The sequence below is a fragment of the Papaver somniferum genome, chromosome 2 (genome assembly GCF_003573695.1).
Source record: "Papaver somniferum cultivar HN1 chromosome 2, ASM357369v1, whole genome shotgun sequence".
NCBI lineage: Eukaryota > Viridiplantae > Streptophyta > Magnoliopsida > Ranunculales > Papaveraceae > Papaver > Papaver somniferum.
Genome location: NC_039359.1, coordinates 96,341,548 through 96,359,674, shown reverse-complemented (window position 1 = coordinate 96,359,674; position 18,127 = coordinate 96,341,548). Strand labels below are relative to the sequence as shown.

The following is an 18,127-nucleotide window of genomic DNA, read 5'->3' as shown; positions in this document are numbered from 1 at the left end:
CTTTAATTTTGGCTTGTAATTTTAACTTTTATTCTCTTTAATAAAGCTTTTCTTCTTTTAAATTAAAGAAAAAAAAGTAATCATTTACTCCTTTTTGGATAACCGTTGGAACCGATTATGAACTTGTTCGAGAGATCTTTGCTTTGGATTTCCATACTTTCGCAAAAATTGGCTATACATCCTCCCCCAAAAGATTTCGCGTGGAATCCTTCCGGCTATGACATCTTCACGTCTTGTTTCGTGATACCATGTTTTGACAATGACCAAATCTTCAGCTGCGTCAAACGTTGCCACGCTTGTAAGTTGAGATATAGAATGAATTAAAAAGTGTAGACGATGGAAAATCTATTTGTAGAATACATGACGTTATATATATGCTGTTTGGTGCATAAATAAGAAGATTTTACCCTCCTTATATAGACGAGAGTCCCAACGTCTCTTTTTTTTTTTGAAAATATGGCCCTTGATGCTACTTTTACAAGAGTGTACTGAAATTACGTGCAATGATTACGGATAATCGGTAGACAAGGATTGAACACTTCTTACCGATTATCCATAATCAGACGTTATGTATTACCGATTATTTGCAGTTTTGTCAACAAAGTTCTCAGTTTCATTCAACACCTATAATCGGAGGATTATCAATATGTATTATTCAACGATTGTGTGTGGTTTTCGAGGCACGCCTAGTTTATTTTAACGAAATAGTCGTTGGAGTATTTTTAATCGGTAGTTAGATAAAGAATTAAAACTTCCGATTGTTATAAATAATTTGAAAATCATAACTATATCACCTACAAATCATAATAATATTACAATCATGACTATTGATTGAACTTCCACATTTCTATTACAATGACTTGTGATTAGCGCTGTGGACGAGTTGGACGAGCCCTAAACGTATTAAATCTCTCCATCGCCTTAAGGATTCTGAAATGAGCCTCATAACGGAAGCTTGATCTTTTCCATCTCTGCCATTCCCTGAGAGATCGTGTTATAACCTCATAATTGGTTTCACCCCTCAATTGATATTGGTTCACAAGATAAGTTAAATGGACGAATTCTTCGACGTGTCCGTTTATTGAACCAACTCGGCATAAAAGATCAGCGGAGTGACTGTTATTTGGGTTACCGGTGTCGGTGCAGAATTTTTCGTGAATTCTCCTCAAATAACTCATACTCATTACGCCTCCTTGCCTACGTTCTTCTCCTCGTCTCGGATAGAATTGAACATAGCGCCTACACAAAGATAAATCTTCTTGTATCGTGAACTTCGTAGGATTAATGAATGGTTGGGCCATTATGTTGAAAATGATTTCTTTGATGCTGGAGAGAGTTTAAATGTATTTGTGTTGCATAGAGGATGAAATATAGTTTAGAGTACGAACGACTCTACTTTGTAGATGACCGACTACATAATCGGTAGGTTAAGAAGTTAACCTAACTTTCGATAATAAAGTTGCCCAAAATTTTGTTTAATTTTTCGAATTTGGGAACTACAATAATCGGTAGGTTAGTAATTTAATCTAACTTCCGATTATAAAGTTGCCCAAATTTTGTTTTTGCCGAAATCTCTAATTTTTCGAAATTGGGAACTACAATAATCGGTAGGTTAATAAGGTAACGTAACCTCCGATTATGAAGTTGCGCCAAATTTTGTTTTTGCAAAAATTTCTATTTTTTTCGAATTTGGGAACTACAATAATCGGTAATATACGAATTTCAGCAAACGTCCGATTAATAAGTTGGCAAAAATTTCGAGATTGGATCAAAATAATCGGCAGTTTATGCAGTTATTCATGAACTTCACCTATCTACCGATTGCTAATGGCCACAAGTTCCATTTCGAGTTTTATACTTTAACAATCGGTAGCTAACACCCCTGTACTGACTACTGATTGTAAAAGGGCAATTAGGTAATCTCCGAAAAATTAAGACATCCCATAACCGCGTCTATGGTTGGGAATAAAAAAGTCGCCATTATGACGCCTGGAAATTGAGAAAAAATTATGCCTTGCGTCTGCCGGGAGTCGAACCCGGGTCTATTGCTTGGAAGGCAATTATCCTAACCGTTGGACTACAAACGCTTGTTGTTATCATTTGCCAAACCACTTTTTTAGCTGTTGGATACCAAAATAGCAGCCACTGAACACTCGGCAAAAAGATCTTGCGGAAACATAGATGTTTTGCATTAAAGTATACTGATTTAATGTTTTGCATTGTATACTGAATTCAGATTTCAGACACGAGTTTGATAAAGTATTCTGTTAATCCAGAAAAAAAAATCCAAAATAAATTCTACATCAATAAAGAAGAAGCACGATTTCATTCTGATTTAAGTTGTACAACAGTTTTCTTTGAAAACAAAAGGACAGACTATGAAGTTAAAACTGTTTTCTTGTTTCCTCCAGGTAATCACATAAGTTTAAAGTAAAAACCAACAGGACAGAGAGATGTCGTCTCATAGAGCAAAAGCACAAATCAACCTCTAATCATGCTGAGCAGATACCAGTTCATGAGCAAATCTGAAACCTGGAAAGGGTGACAAGAGTGATGGCTTCCCTCATGCCAAAGAGAATCATCCTCAATCATCAATATCGCGGAGCTGTTCAAAAGAGAGAGAACACACAATGTAAGTAAATTATTAAGCAAAACCTAGCTTGACAAAGATAGAGATACTGCACACTTGGTGAAGCCCGAAGCTGAACCAGAGCAAAAGAGTAGACTCTTTAGCTACACCAAGAATATCGGTTCTACTTCTAATCTATCTGAAATGAAACTTCAATATGAATCACTTTTTCGTGATTTTGCTGCGTGTGATGGACTCGATCTATGAGTTCAAAATAGCGGGTAACCTTTCATGGAGTCATAGCAGCATGCTCATTCAAAGAGATGAAAAATATTATTACAAAACCTTATCAAAGTGCAACTTGGGACCAAAAATTCAGACAAAGACAATGACCAGAGAGGAGGACAAGAAATGCAGGGACAGCACAACACACTATGAGTTGGTGGGTGGGTCTATACGTCTTGGCTCATTTCAATCGTTTATTGGTAACCGAATTGTATATATAGCTACCAAATTAAAAAAACAAACACCAAAATCAGTAGATGCGACTCGTCTTCCTCCAAGTAGCAGTAGTAATTTTGTATGCTTGCACTAGATATTTTATTTGTTTGAAGCATAATCCCAATAGTTTTACCAATAGTGTTCATCCATGGTCCTTTATTTGTCAAGAATAAACATCGAGACAATGATGAACTAGAGGTGAATGTGAAATTGATTTTATTGCTGCCTGGTTGTGGGGTAAAAAGAATAAATCGCTTCTTTTCTTTTTCTCATGTATCAAGCTACACCAAGAATGTTTTGTTATTATGAAATTAACGAGTTTAAAATAAAGAGATGGGAAATTCAAAATTAAACAGCCTCCTAGCATTACCTCCACCAAGGGTTGCTTCAGGTAGTCGCTCGATCGAGTACTTATGGTTAGTGATGTACATGATTGGAACTCCAGGAACCTGCTCCCCATCAAGCAAATTATGGATCAGAATCAAAAGAAGAAAAATGACATTTGTTTTTTAATTGGAAACCAAATCTTTCAGTTTTCTCAAATAAAACGGAAGAAACAAAATTTCCAACCATTTCAAAATATAGCCGCATACCTTGCGAATTCTTCGCTTCAAATCTCTATCACATGTTGCAACGATGTAGCATTTGTGCTGCATCCAGAAAAAAAACAATTGTATTGAATCATACATATTGACCCAGGAGTAAAAATGTGATGCCACCATGAATCAGCAAGAAATATGAACGACCAGGTCCTGGTGTGGGTTCTTACCTGGGTAACTCTATCAATGAGACAATCATCAGCATATGTTCCTTTGTGAGTACATGGGAGTCTCTCAAACCGAGGATCCTTTGCAATCCTATCAAAAAAATAAATGACATTTCACACACAGCTAACTTAAGAACAATCTCCAATTAAGAATAATTCAAACTAGCTCATTTGACAACAATGAAACTTCTCAAGTAAACATGTAACCTCAAAGCTACTCGGTACTTCTGACCCAATTTCTCAAGCTCTGCCATGACGCAATCCGTAATGCAAGGAGTGCCTGCCTTGTTACAAAAAAGAAAAAAAAACAAATGAGTCGATATAAATAAAAAAAAAAAAAAAAAAAAAAAAAAGCATATCAAACCAATCAGACGCAATAAAAGAAGAAGACTCACATTTTGCATACAAGCAATCCATCATTGCTTTCTCCAAATCCAACTACACAAAATGCAAGTAATATAAAAAGAACATCAGTTGAGGTTATCTCAATAGATGGAAACACGCATATAAGTTTCCAATGAATAAAACCCTGAATTTTCGAAAACAACATTACCTTGTTCTGAATAGAGAAGTTGATAAAATTGGTATCCACCAAAACCCTATAAGGAGGACCCAATGCACTATTATGTTTAAAGAACAAAGCTGATGATACTTGAGGCCTGCAAGAAATTAAAAGAAATTTAAATTAAACCCATCACAGAAAACCAAAAAACTAATTAAATTGAATAAAAGAAACAAGAAGAACTTACACGTTTCTGGGTAATTTTTCCTTCTCAAGATCTTTCTTTCTAGGGTTTAGAATATCCTCTTTTGTCCTAAATTAAAAAACAAAAATAAAAATCAGATTTTTATTTTTTTGTGATAATCAAACTGAAAAGAATAAAAATAAGAAGATGATGTTTGATAAATCTTACTTTTTGATCATTTTAGAGCTGATTAATCTCTTCATGACTGCAAATTTAGGTGATTTCTTCGCCTTCCCCATGACTGCTGAACTTTAAACCCTAACGAACTCGGGGGATTTATTAGGTCACTGAAATTTTGTATAATTGGAACAGCCCTTAAACCCCCTAAACCCTACTTAAACAGAAGGAACGAAGTTACGAAGAAGATGGAGAGAAGAGAGAAACAAAGAGTTGAGGATGTCTACTGTTTTAGACCCAAACCAAGGTTTAAACTAGATGCTGCTTCGGCAGTGTGGGACGACCCAACTTTAGGAGCTCATCAGCGGAACTGCAGGGGGCTTGTTTTTGTGACGCAATTTGTAACATCTTTTGCAACACTGTTCGTAACAATAGATTATATAACATTTATAAGTGTAAGAGAACTAGTGAGTGAGAAAGCTTGTGAAATATAAATCCTCGCCATAAAAAAAAGGAATTTAAGGTAGAAACAATAAGATAAATATATTGATGTAGGGATATAGGAAATAAAAAGAAATAAAATGAATGAAAGTGTTCCAATATAATTCGTAGAATATAGGATGAAGTAGCTCTTGATGAATGAATAGAAGAAGAAATGTTAATAATGGTGTTCTTGATGCATTTGATGATAATGATGATGATCATCATGAAGATGATGAAAACATGTTCAAACAATCAATCTAGTTTATATTAACAATGATCAACACAAAGAATGAAGCAGTAGATTGTGGATTTCGTGATAGGCATGGATTATCATCGAAAGAGGTGGTAACTCTTGTGACCTTCTTATAATCATTAAGCTTTCTTTATATTGCGAGCATGATAAGTTCTTATTGTCAAATATCTTGCCTCCATGTAGTGGAGAGTGTGGATAGATGTGTTACTCTTTTTGTGATATCTTTAATGTAATACTGATCTCAACTGACTAAAAAAGAGATCCAACTATCACATAATGGAAATTTTATATCAAAATTCGAGCTTTTTCTTTTTTGCTTGAAATGTTTATGTTCACAGAAATTGTGTAAGGACACCATAAATCAATTGTATGATCTATTCATTGAAACTGCATTGCTTGTCATCGAACGAGAACACCTTCAATTGACACACAATTATAATGTCTATAAAGTTACATATATTAGAAGGATCATATTTAAACCATTTGTATGTCTAGATATATAATATTCGGGAAAAGAAATTATATGAGTGTATTATTCGGTGAATATAATGTTTAAGGATTATATTTTGGTGAAAAAGTAAAAGAAAATTGTCAACTAAAAACATCTGAAATGTTGGAGAAAACTAAACAAATTATGTGAACACCGTTCCACGAGTCTTGAAAGTTTACATTAGATTTTATTTGGCTCAAATGATTCTCCAAATTTACAAAAAGATTGCGTTCTTGGCTGACATCATGTTTGTTTTTACGTCTATTTAGGTATAAAACTTTACATGGCACCACTACTACGTAGTGTATCTTAATGATATGTATTTTTTACCTAGTGATTTTATATTTCAATTTAAAAATATAACCGGATACATATTTTTGATGTTTTTCGGTTGAATTTGAGAATCCTTTCTTTATAGTTCGATTGTGGATTTTTTTTTTTCTTAGTTAAGGATAGTGGACGGTTTTCTATTTTGTATCGTAGATAATAAATTATAAAAATTGAAAATTAAGGAAAAATTATTCGTCTGGGGAAGACTGTAAAAATGATTAGTCTCACATTGTATTGTATGGGAACTTTAAGATCCTGCAGTTTACATGTGTTGGGCTATCCTAATATTGCAAGTCGGAATACGAGATTAGGTAGGCCCATTGATTTCAATATAGTATCAGAACATGTAATTTGTGACGAGTCATTTGACCGCACTTCTGCTCCCCATCATCCGATTTAATGTCCGTGTATTATATTCAACAAAGCTGTAGGCAGGGGTATGTTAAAATTATTAGTCCCACATAATAAAAAATTTAAGTTGATATATAATGTCCTCCATTTTCAAAGTGGTAGTGTAAAAAACAAACATCAATACTTATGGGGTCCACCACCTGATAGAGGTAGTTAATGATTTGTCTCTAGATAGAGAAAAAAAGCAAACATGTTGTAAGTTTTTTACCATTATTTTAAGTAACTATTACGGCTAGAACATTACTAGTATTTGATAACAATTACTCCATCCATCCCTAAATAAATGACTTATTTGTTTCTAAATTTTGTCTAAGTAATAGATGACATATCTCACTAATCCAGGGGATATTTCTAAAATTACTCTTTTAATTAATTATTGTTAGTATAGGAAATATACATAATTTGACAGTCATGTTTATATTCGCTATATAGGTGTTTTAAAATGTTTTTCAACCGTATAAAGTTAACGAATATTGGTGGTATAGTTTAAAAGATAAATCGTTTCTAAATTTTACTAGTTATTATCCATATGGGTATAATTGTAAAAAAAATACTTAAAAAATACTCCCTTCTCCTCCTTGCCTTAAGAATTGTGCTAACTTAAACTAGGTCATCTATTTATGAAAGGAGGAAGTATTATAGTCTACATCTAAGAGTAAAGTGTCGTAATGTTTTTTTGTATTCTACATTTAAGAGTAAAGTGTCGTAATGTTTTTTTTGTATCATACATTTATCAATTTGGCGTTGTTGGAGGCTCTTAGAATCGTGTGAATCTGAGTTGAATCAGTTAGTTAAATCGGTGAAAAAAATTCCTTGATCTTTTCTTTTAATATCTCTTTGATTTATATGTGTTCTTGATCTTCTTTCAATCTGATTATTAATATTTTATGATTATAATTTGTACTTAATTATTATATTGCTCTTAGGATTTAGATCTCATAATCGTTTCAAAATATCTTATTTTTAATTTCTTATCATTGTTTTTTTCTTGTTTTCACAGAAAACTATTCCGTGTGATTTGCAGTTTTTTTTGTTGAATTTAGTAGCGTGTATCAGTTATGGTTTTCAAGGGGCAGTGGTGCATTTTGGATTTTCTTTTTTTCATTAGAAACAATAGTGTTTCCCATATCTAAGATGTAGATATGTTCAAATCCATTAACGACTTTATCTAACTCCTTACAATGGTATCCTTAATCTTGATATCTTAAGGTGCGATCCATTAATCGGCGTGTTTTGCGATATTGTAATAATCAATCGACCTCTCTCATCACCAACAACAATCAAGATATTTTTTTGCTCAAAATCTATAAGATCAAGGGCATTTACGGCAAAACTACAACTACTATCTCCAAGGCGCGATTCTTGGAATTTCAAAATTTTGAATTTTACCTACCTAAATTAAAGCCTTATATCTCTGTGGATTCTCATAAACCGTATCACTTGAAAATCCCAACAAATAATCCAAGACACCGAATTTTCACTACAAATTAGGAAACCTCCATCTAAACCCTAATGGTAGAAACCTTTATGTAGACTCATGTATAAAGACTAAGATTACACCTTCATCAAGCTTGCACTTCTCATCAAAAAAAAAGGCAGCGTTTTCCTTATTCCAAAAATTCTCAAATCTCAAGAATTCAAATGGAAACACTTATAAAGCGTCTAAAAGAATCAAATCTGGGTAGGGAACAATCTAAATGTTACAGATGGTGCTTAATTTATGAAGAATAAATGGATGCAACTGCAAACAAATTGACCAACAGTCTAATAGGAAAGATTATCTCAAAAGATGATAGCGACTTTAACAAGGTTCAAAAAGATGTAAACATTATCTGGAGAAGGCAAAGGAGAGTGGAAATCAACACTATGGGTAGGAATTTATATGTTTTCAAATTCGAATCGGCTGATGATGTAAATATCATTTTGGAGAAGGTACCTCATGAGCACCTGGTGGTACTGAAGACTTATGGTAACTCGATTCCGCTATAAGATTATGAGTTTTCTCATCAAGTGTTCTCAGTTATGTTCAAAGGACTCTCTCTAGAACATCTGGATGATGGTATCGTTGACAAACTATGTCAAGATATTGGAAGGAAAATAGTCAAAGGGTATGCCATAAGATGGATAATGGTTTCTACAAAAATTGAGGTGGATCTTAGTAACCACTAAAAAGAGGAAATCGGTAGCTCACTGCATCCAAACAAAAGTTTTGGATCAAATATCACTTTGAAAAGCAACCCAGGATAATCTTCCCTGATTGCTTTGCAATAGATCATGATGATGAGATGTGTGAAAAACATGCATGCAATATTTTCATATGTATGCCAAACTTTGCATTTAAAGAATACTATACCAAGCATGCTCATATGGTTGAGAAAATTCTTAACAACTCAACTGAACCCGAAGGAGTAAATGGGCCTGAAAAATTAAGTGGGAATGGCGCAGATGGGTCGGATAAAGATGAGCTTGACCCGAAAAAATATATGAGAAGTAGAGACTCGAGATTACAAGATAACTATGTTCTTCTCAAAATAAACTCTCAAAACCCGAATTCAAACTTCAGAGAGTTGTTCAAATATCAACTAGGACAAATATTACCGAAATAATTAATCTTAGTTCACAAACTATCAAAACATTTCTCAAAAGATAAATGACTAGATAGATTTTCGATCTTCTATCAAGGTTCAATTTTACCAGTATCCAATCAAATCGATAATTGAAAACTAAAATAAAAACATGACTTAGTTTCCTGATGTAGTTTTGAAAGTGATAAGTAGAAGTTTGTTCAACTCGGACTTGTGTAGACTCGATTCTAGACTTAAATATTAACCCTAATAAATATATACAAAAAGATGATATCAATATCGGAGAAACTGGGACTTAGGATTCCACCAAACCTCATATCATGTGGTTCAACAATCAATTCTTAGACAATTATAGCTCTAGTTTATTGACTCTAATTCTTTGCCAGGGTAGATTTTAAAAAAATTAACTGTAAATCACTAGCATGATGCATCAAAAGCACTTAGACCAAGCATACATCATCATACGACTTCACAACTAATTAATAAAAATCATAAAATGATTAAATTAATGCAAAAAGTCATAAAAAGAATTAAACATAATTACCACACGCATGAAATATGGCTTTCTCCGCCATCCCAGTGTTTGGGTTTAGCTCCTCATATTAATCACTTGCTCGGATACATGTTTGTTTCTCAAAAGTTGATTAAAAGAGTGAAAGGTGTAAAGCAGCTGATTTGCAACAGCATATCTATGGTACAAAGAGGAATAACGATTAACTGTTGTATATAAACGTTACTGCTCTTCTGCTGTTGAACAACGACACTGTTCTGCGACTGTTTTCCGTGCGTCAATGTTCTTCGCGTTCTTGAGCTGTGCAGCAGTAGCAACAGCAGAAACAGAGTTTTGTAAAACTCTGATTTCTTCTTCTTTGGCTCTCCTCAGGTCCCCAAACTATCGACACCCTTTATATATGACCCAAACAATCTATTTATATCAAAAATACCGATTAAATCTCTCCCAAATCTTCCAATATCTCTTCCCCTCTCTTTACGGCAAAGTTGCGGCAATTTCTTGTTTTAGAATTTCTACGCGTTTCTGAGCTTTCCTTTTTATTCTAAACTCTTCCTTAGATAGATACAAATCTTTGGGAAGGTTTATAACACTTTAATCTCTCTAAAATTCCCTAAAACAGGTCACACACGTGACTTTCCATATATTTATGTTGTGATAAAAATCCGTCGATTAAGCCCAGTCTAATCGATTTCAACACCCATATCAGATTCCTAGACCCATAAGGAGTATATCCTATGAAAATCAGAGGTTTAATCGACCTCAGACTCCTCCAAATCAAGAACCCTAATCTGTTCTTCACTGCCAAGATATTTCCCGCCAAAACTTATAATTCAAATGTAGAAGATGGTTGCCCCCTATCCAGAGTAGGGGTGTGATTAGCAGCTGCTTGGAAATCGGATGCCCCTTAGTAATTAGGTCACCCCTTATCTAAAGTGAGGGTCCGAATAGCAAAGTCCTCCCATGAACGCAAAAAACACTTTTCGAGCCAATTTCGCTGCAAAATCTTATTTTTCCAAAAACACCTACAAAGACATAAAAAGCCAAAATAAATACAAAATCGAGCACTAACAATATATACAATTAAGATTATATCAGACACAAAAATGTGTCTATCAAATACCCACAAACCTATTATTTGCTAGTCCTCGAGCAAAAATAAAATAGAAATAAAATCCTAACTCACTGTCGCAGGCATCGTCGATTGCATTTAGCGTATGCAATAAGCCTTTAAACCCCTAAGTGTCTCTAGTGGCGGAGTGTTGTCTCCGGAGGGCTTACCAGAGGTATACCCACAAAACCTTTATACTCCAGACCCTAGCTATCTACACAGAACCTTGGAAGGCACTAAAGAATCTCCTTGGTTGGCATACTTATTGACTACAGGAGGAAGTACCTTGATGCGAAATTCCAATTGATGTACACGAGTTCGCACTCAAGCATATTAAAATTCATATAAAGTGACAGGGCTCTACTCAGATAGTCGCACTATGAACATGATGTGATTTGCAGATAGTGGTAAAAGTGGTTCGATTCTCAGACTTGTGAAGGATACTAATTAGACTTAAATTCTAATATTAAAATAGAAAACTCACTAAAAATTATAGCAAACTCAATCAAAGATGATATCAATACTAAAAGAAACACTGAGGCTAAGATTCCACTATTTTCCAAGTTCAAAGTGATTAAACCAATACTTATATTTATCCAATTTTCTTGTTTAATTTGATTCTAAAATATTGCAACAAGTAGATTTTCAAAAGTAATAATTGTAAATACCAAGTATGAAGCATCAAAAGTCTTAAAACTAAGCATACTCTATCAAAATAGATCACAATCACTCAAATAAAAAATCATATTCAATAATAGTTCAAGGCAAATAATCATATAATTATTGCAAATAAAAAGATAAAATAGAATATACCACTTTTTGTTGGAAAAATAGCTTCCTCTATCGCCTCAGCAATGGGGTTTAGCTCCTCATATTAATCATGATCTCAAAATATGTGTTTGTTGCTCAAAAGATGATTAAAAGAGTGAAAAGTAATAACACAGACTGTTTGCAACAGTGTATTGGTGTTGCAAAACAGCTGTTATAATGGAACTGTTACAGAAAAACTGTTGCTTTGTCGCTGATTTTAAGACCTAGAATACGACTGCCCTGCACAGCTTAATGTTCTTCAGCTGTTAAACAACGACACTATTCTACGACTGTTTCCTGTGCGTCAATGTTCTTCGCGTTCTTCCTCTTCAGCAGCAGCAGCAGCAGAAACAGAGTTTGGTAAAGCTCTGATTTCTTCTTCTCTGGCTCTCCTTAGGTTCCCAAACTCTCGACACCTCTTCTATATGACCCAAGACATCTACTTATATCAAAAATATCGGTTAAATCTCTCCCAAATCTTCCAAAATCTCTTTCCTTCTCTTCACGGCCAAGTTGCGGCAATTTCTTGTTTTAGAATTTCTACGCGTTTTTGAGCTTTGCTTTTTATTCTAAACTCTTCCTTAGATAGATACAAATCTTTGGGAAGGTTTACAGCGCTTTAATCTCTCTAAAATTCCCTAAAACAGGTCACACACGTGACTTTCCATATTTTATGTTGTGAGAAAAATCCGTCGATTGAGCCCAGTCTAATCGATTTAAACACCCATATCAGATTCCTAGACCCATAAGGAGTCTATCCTATGAAAATCAGAGGTTTAATCGACCTCAAACTCTTCCAAATCACGATTGCCAAAACTGTTCTTCACTGCACCTATTTTCCCGCCAAAAACCTGATTTTTGAAATGTTGAAGATGGTTGCCCCTTATCCAGAGTAGGGGTGCGATTAGCAACTTCCTGGAAATGGGATGCCCCTTAGTAATTAGGTTACCCCTTATCCAAAGTGAGAGTCCGAATAGCAAATGTTCTCCGGGTGCTTTCCGACAACTCTTCGAGCCAATTTTTTCCAAAAATGTTTATTGACCAAAAATACCTACAAATAAATAAAACACCATAATAAGTACAAAAATGAGCCCTAACAATATATAGAATCGAGGCAAATCGGACACAAAAATGTGTCTATCAAATACCATTAAACCTATTCTTTGTTAGTCCCCGAGCAAAACTAAAATAGAAATAAAATCATAACTCACTGTCGCAGGCATCGTCGATTGCATTTAGCGTATGCAATAAGCCTTTAAACCCCTAGGTGTCCCTAGTGGCGGAGTGTTGTCTCCGGAGGGCTTACCAGAGGTATACCCACAAAACCTTTATACTCCAGACCCTAGCCATCTACACAGAACCTTGGAAGGCACTAAAGAATCTCCTTGGTTGGCATACTTATTGACTACAGGAGGAAGTACCCTGATGCGAAATTCCAATTGTTGTACACGAGTTCGCACTCAAGCATACTAAAATTCATTTGAAGTGACAGAGCTCTACTCAGATAGTCGCACTATGGACATCAATATCCGGAGTCAAAACTAATCACATGGATAGATCAAGAAGATGGATATAGAAAAACATAGATGGTTTTGATGTTTACTAGGTGAACGGTGTTTCTCATATCTGTCTGAAGGCCTCCGCCAAAATGAACCTATCCTAATAGACTGAGATATCGGTCTGACTAATACAACACACTGGCATATACAAGGGTACCAGTGGTCGATAATCCTAACTCTAGGTCAACACAACTGGCATATACAAGGGTTCCAGTGGTCGACTTTATTGAATTTATTCCAGTTGGTCTGACGGTCTGGTCTCTTTTTCTCTCTTTTTTTTTTTTTTTTTTTTGTATCTCAATCACTCTAATTCACCCTAGCATTGGTAACAACTTGAATCGTGAGCCCCACACTTAGAGAAACATAGTTTAAAAACAAAACAAATAAAAACAGAAGTGAAAAGGACTCAACGAGATATGGTGAAACTATCATGTTATTTCTAACACCTGAGCTCTGTGCTTTTATGAATAGACTCTTTAGATGTTGCCATCTAGTCAGATTGGTTCCTCAACTCCTACAACCAAAATGCTTCCATCCACTTAGATTGGTTAGTGCCATCCTTAATAGGGATAAATTTCTAGGCTCTGGAGTTTATTTATTGCAACGAAAAGGTAACAAAAAGTTCTACCCCACCCCAAACTTAAATCTAACATTGTCCTCAATGTTTCTAATCAAAGAACAGTACCAAAAATATAAGTAACATGAGGAAATAGTAAAGAGAGAAGTCGGAAAGATAGTACCTGGGTGAAGTGTAACCAAAAACCTACAAAAATATTATACAACATACAAAATCGCCTCGATGGTCAATCAAGGTAAACAGGGTCCTCCAGAGGGACCTCCTCAACATCACCTGTAGGAAAAGGCTCTAAAAAGGGCTTCAATCGCTGACCGTTAACCTTCGAAGAACTACTACCATCTGGTGTCTCAATCTCAACAGCGCCATGAGGAAAAACAGTACGGACCACAAAAGGACCGGTCCACCGAGAGCGCAACTTCCCGGGGAATAGATGCAAACGAGTGTCATACAGAAGAACTTTTTGACCTGGAAAATGACTTTCGTAAAATATTCCTATCATGCACAAGTTTCATTTTGTTCTTATACTCCTTAGCACTATCGTATGCATCTCTACGAATCTCGTCCAACTCATTGAGCTGGAGCTTTCTTTGAGCTCCTGCCTTGTCAAGTGAAAAGTTTAAGTTCTTAATAGCCCAATAGGCTCGATGCTCTAACTCAACAGGCAGGTGACATGCCTTCCAAACACTAAACGATAAGGTGACATTCCAATGGGTGTCTTAAACGCAGTACGGTAAGCCCATAAGGCATCAGTAAGCCTCGACGACCAGTCTTTCCTATTTGGATTAACTGTTTTCTCTAGAATACGTTTAATTTCCCTATTGGAAACCTCTACCTGACCACTAGTCTGAGGGTGATATGGGGTTGCTACTTTATGGGTAATACCGTATTGTTTCATTAAAAGAGCAAACGGTCTATTACAAAAGTGTGAACCTCCATCACTAATTATAGCTCGCGGCGTACCAAAACGTGTAAGTATATTCTCTTTCAAAAACTGGACTACGACCCTGTGGTCATTCGTTTTACACGGAACCGCCTCAACCCACTTAGACACATAGTCTACACGACAAGTATGTAAAGATAACCAAACGAAATAGGAAATGGACCCATAAAATCAATGCCCCACAAAAGACCTCAATCACTAAAATAGGGTTCAAAGGCATCATATTTCTACGGGAAATGGTTCCTAACTTCTGGCAACGCTCACAAGAAACACAATGACTATGGGAATCTTTAAACAACGAAGGCCAGTAAAATCCACACTGCAAAATCTTAGCAGCAGTCTTCTTAGCACTAAAATGACCCCCACATGCATGTTCATGACAAAAGGAGATAATACTAGACTGGTCACTCTCAGATACACATCTCCTAATAATCTGGTCCGGACAATACTTAAACAGATAAGGATCGTCCCAAAAGAAATGCTTAACCTCGGCTAAAAACCTAGAACGATCTTGCTTACCCCAATGTTGAGGGGTTCGACCAGTAACAAGATAATTCACTATATTTGCATACCAAGGTGATTGGGAAACAGAGAACAATTGTTCATCAGGAAAGCTATCCCTTATAGGAAGGGAATCACTAGGGGAACTAACAACTAGCCTAGACAAGTGGTCTGCTACTACATTTTCTGCACCCTTTTTGTCTCTAATGTCTGGGGAAAATTCCTGTAACAATAGGATCCATCTAATCAATCTAGGTTTGGTATCCTTCTTAGATAAAAGGTATTTCAAAGCAGCATGATCTGTATAGATTATGATCTTAGAACCTAATAGGTAGGACCTAAACTTATCCAAGGCAAACACGATGGCTAAAAGTTCCTTCTCGGTAGTTGTGTAGTTCATTTGGGCATCATTCAGAGTTTTGCTAGCATAATAAATCACATGAAGTAATTTGTTTTCTCGTTGTCCTAAAACGACGCCTATAGCATAATCTGAAGAATCACACATAATCTCAAAGGGTAGGTTCCAGTTAGGTGCCTGGACTATCGGGGCAGTAGTGAGTAAAGTTTTAAGCTTCTCAAAAGCCTCTAAACAAGCATCATCAAAGACAAACTTAACATCTTTTGCAAGCAAATTGCAAAGAGGTCTAGAAATCAAGCTAAAATCCTTAATGAATCGACGGTAAAAACCTGCATGCCCTAGGAATGACCTAATATCTTTTACGGTTTTTGGGACCTGTAAAGTCTTAATAAGGTCAACTTTGGCTTTGTCTACCTCTATACCCTTTGAAGAGACGATGTGCCCTAATACAATTCCTGATTTAACCATGAAATGGCATTTTTCCCAATTAAGCACTAAATTTTTTTCCTTACACCTAGTCAACACTAATGTCAAATGATGCAAGCACTCATCGAAAGATGAACCAAACACTGAAAAATCATCCATAAAGACCTCTAAGAACCGTTCTACCATATCAGAAAATATGCTCATCATACAACGCTGAAAAGTTGCAGGGGCATTACATAGCCCGAAAGGCATGCGTCTATACGCAAAGGTACCAAAGGGACAGGTAAAAGTGGTTTTCTCTTGGTCTTCTGGGGCAATAACGATCTGATTATAACCGGAGTAGCCATCTAAGAAGCAATAGTGACTATGTCCAGCTAATCGCTCTAGCATTTGGTCGATAAAAGGAAGGGGAAAGTGATCCTTCCTTGTGACCTTGTTCAATTTCCTATAGTCAATACACACACGCCATCCCGTGGTCACTCGGGTTGGGATTAATTCATTATTATCATTCTGGACTACAGTGATACCTGATTTCTTGGGGACAACCTGAACAGGGCTGACCCACTTACTGTCTGAAATTGGGTAAATAATACCCGCATCTAACAACTTAAGCACCTCTTTTCGAACTACCTCTTTCATGTTAGGGTTCAGTCGACGTTGCATCTCCCTAGAAGGTTTGGAGTCTTCCTCTAAATGAATCTGATGCATACACACAGTAGGACTTATACCCTTAATGTCTGCTATAGTCCACCCTAAAGCTTCCTTATTGTCTTGAAGTACATTTACTAGCCTACTTTCCTGATCACTATCCAAATTGGAAGCTACAATCACAGGTAAAGTCTCAGATGGGCCTAAAAACACATACTTTAGAGTATCGGGTAGTGGTTTAAGGTCCAACTTTGGGGGCTCTTCTAAAGAAGGAATTAGGGTAGTCTCAGAAACTGGTAACGGTTCGAACCTAGCTTTCCATCTATCAGTGTCTAACACAGGGGTAGAATCTAATAGAGCATTCACCTGTTCAATAGTGCTATCGTCGTCAAAATCTAAACCAAAATGGGATAGACAACTTTCTAATGGGTCTTCAGACAAGATGTTTGGTAATGACTCCTGAACTAAGGCTTCTATCATGTTCACCTCCTCAACACATGTGTCATCTAGCTCATGAGGTTGCTTACTGACATTAAAAATGTTCATCTCCATAGTCATATTACCAAAAGATAAACTCATCACACCATTTCGACAGTTAATGATCGCATTAGACGTAGCTAAAAATGGGCGACCTAAAATCACAGGTATCTGGTTCTCTGGGTCAGGGACAGGTTGGGTATCTAGGACCACGAAATCCACTGGATAAATAAACTTGTCGACCTCAATAAGAACATCCTCGATAACACCTCGAGGGATTTTAACAGACCTATCAGCTAACTGCAGTAGGTTTCATTTCACAAGTCCTAGCTGTAAGTATACATGGAATGGCAGTAAGTTCACACTGGCTCCTAAGTCAAGTAAAGCTTTTTCTACCCGGAAGTTACCTATTGTGCAAGCAATGGTAGGAGAACCTGGGTCTTTGTACTTTGGAGTTGTGGTGTTCTGAATGATTGAACTTACGTGACTAGCTAAAAAGGCTTTCTTATGGACGCTAAGTTTTCGCTTTCGCGTACACATATCCTTAAGGAACTTGGCATAAGCAGGAATTTGCCTAATTGCATCTAATAAGGGAAGGTTTATGGTAACTTGCTTAAAAACCTCCACTATGTCATTAAAGTTCGATTCCTTCTTTGTTGGTACTAATAGCTGAGGAAATGGGGCTCTAGGCCTAAAATCAGACCTTTCAGGAACCGAATTCACATCATCAGAAACTTTATCAGTCTCTTCAGCTACTGGTCCTGAGAGGTGAGATCCTGAGGGGTGAACTACAGTATGTTCACTATCGGGCATGGTTACCTTATTGTCTACAACTCTACCACTTCTAAGGGTTCTAACAACATTCAATTGATTCGATGGTTTTGCACCTAATTCATGAACTCCTCTAGGGTTGGGTTGTGTTTGACTAGGAAACTTACCTTTTTCTCTCAAAGAATCA

At 36.0% G+C, this 18,127-nt stretch overlaps 1 protein-coding gene and 1 non-coding gene across 2 annotated transcripts; both read right to left on the bottom strand.

Annotated features, from left to right (window-relative positions):
• Positions 1–2,015: 2,015 nt before the first annotated feature.
• TRNAG-UCC lies at positions 2,016–2,087 on the bottom strand. The gene has a single exon. It is a non-coding gene; the product is annotated as a tRNA-Gly (tRNA).
• A 193-nt stretch (positions 2,088–2,280) lies between these two features.
• On the bottom strand, positions 2,281–5,001 carry LOC113353739 (rRNA-processing protein FCF1 homolog). The gene is made up of 9 exons (XM_026597244.1): positions 4,751–5,001; positions 4,586–4,651; positions 4,390–4,495; positions 4,232–4,274; positions 4,044–4,116; positions 3,840–3,927; positions 3,664–3,720; positions 3,441–3,519; positions 2,281–2,605 (listed from the first exon to the last, which is right to left on the bottom strand). Exons 1-9 carry the CDS (start codon positions 4,819–4,821, stop codon positions 2,592–2,594), a joined length of 597 nt encoding a protein of 198 aa, XP_026453029.1. The 5' UTR covers positions 4,822–5,001; the 3' UTR covers positions 2,281–2,591.
• Positions 5,002–18,127: the final 13,126 nt, after the last annotated feature.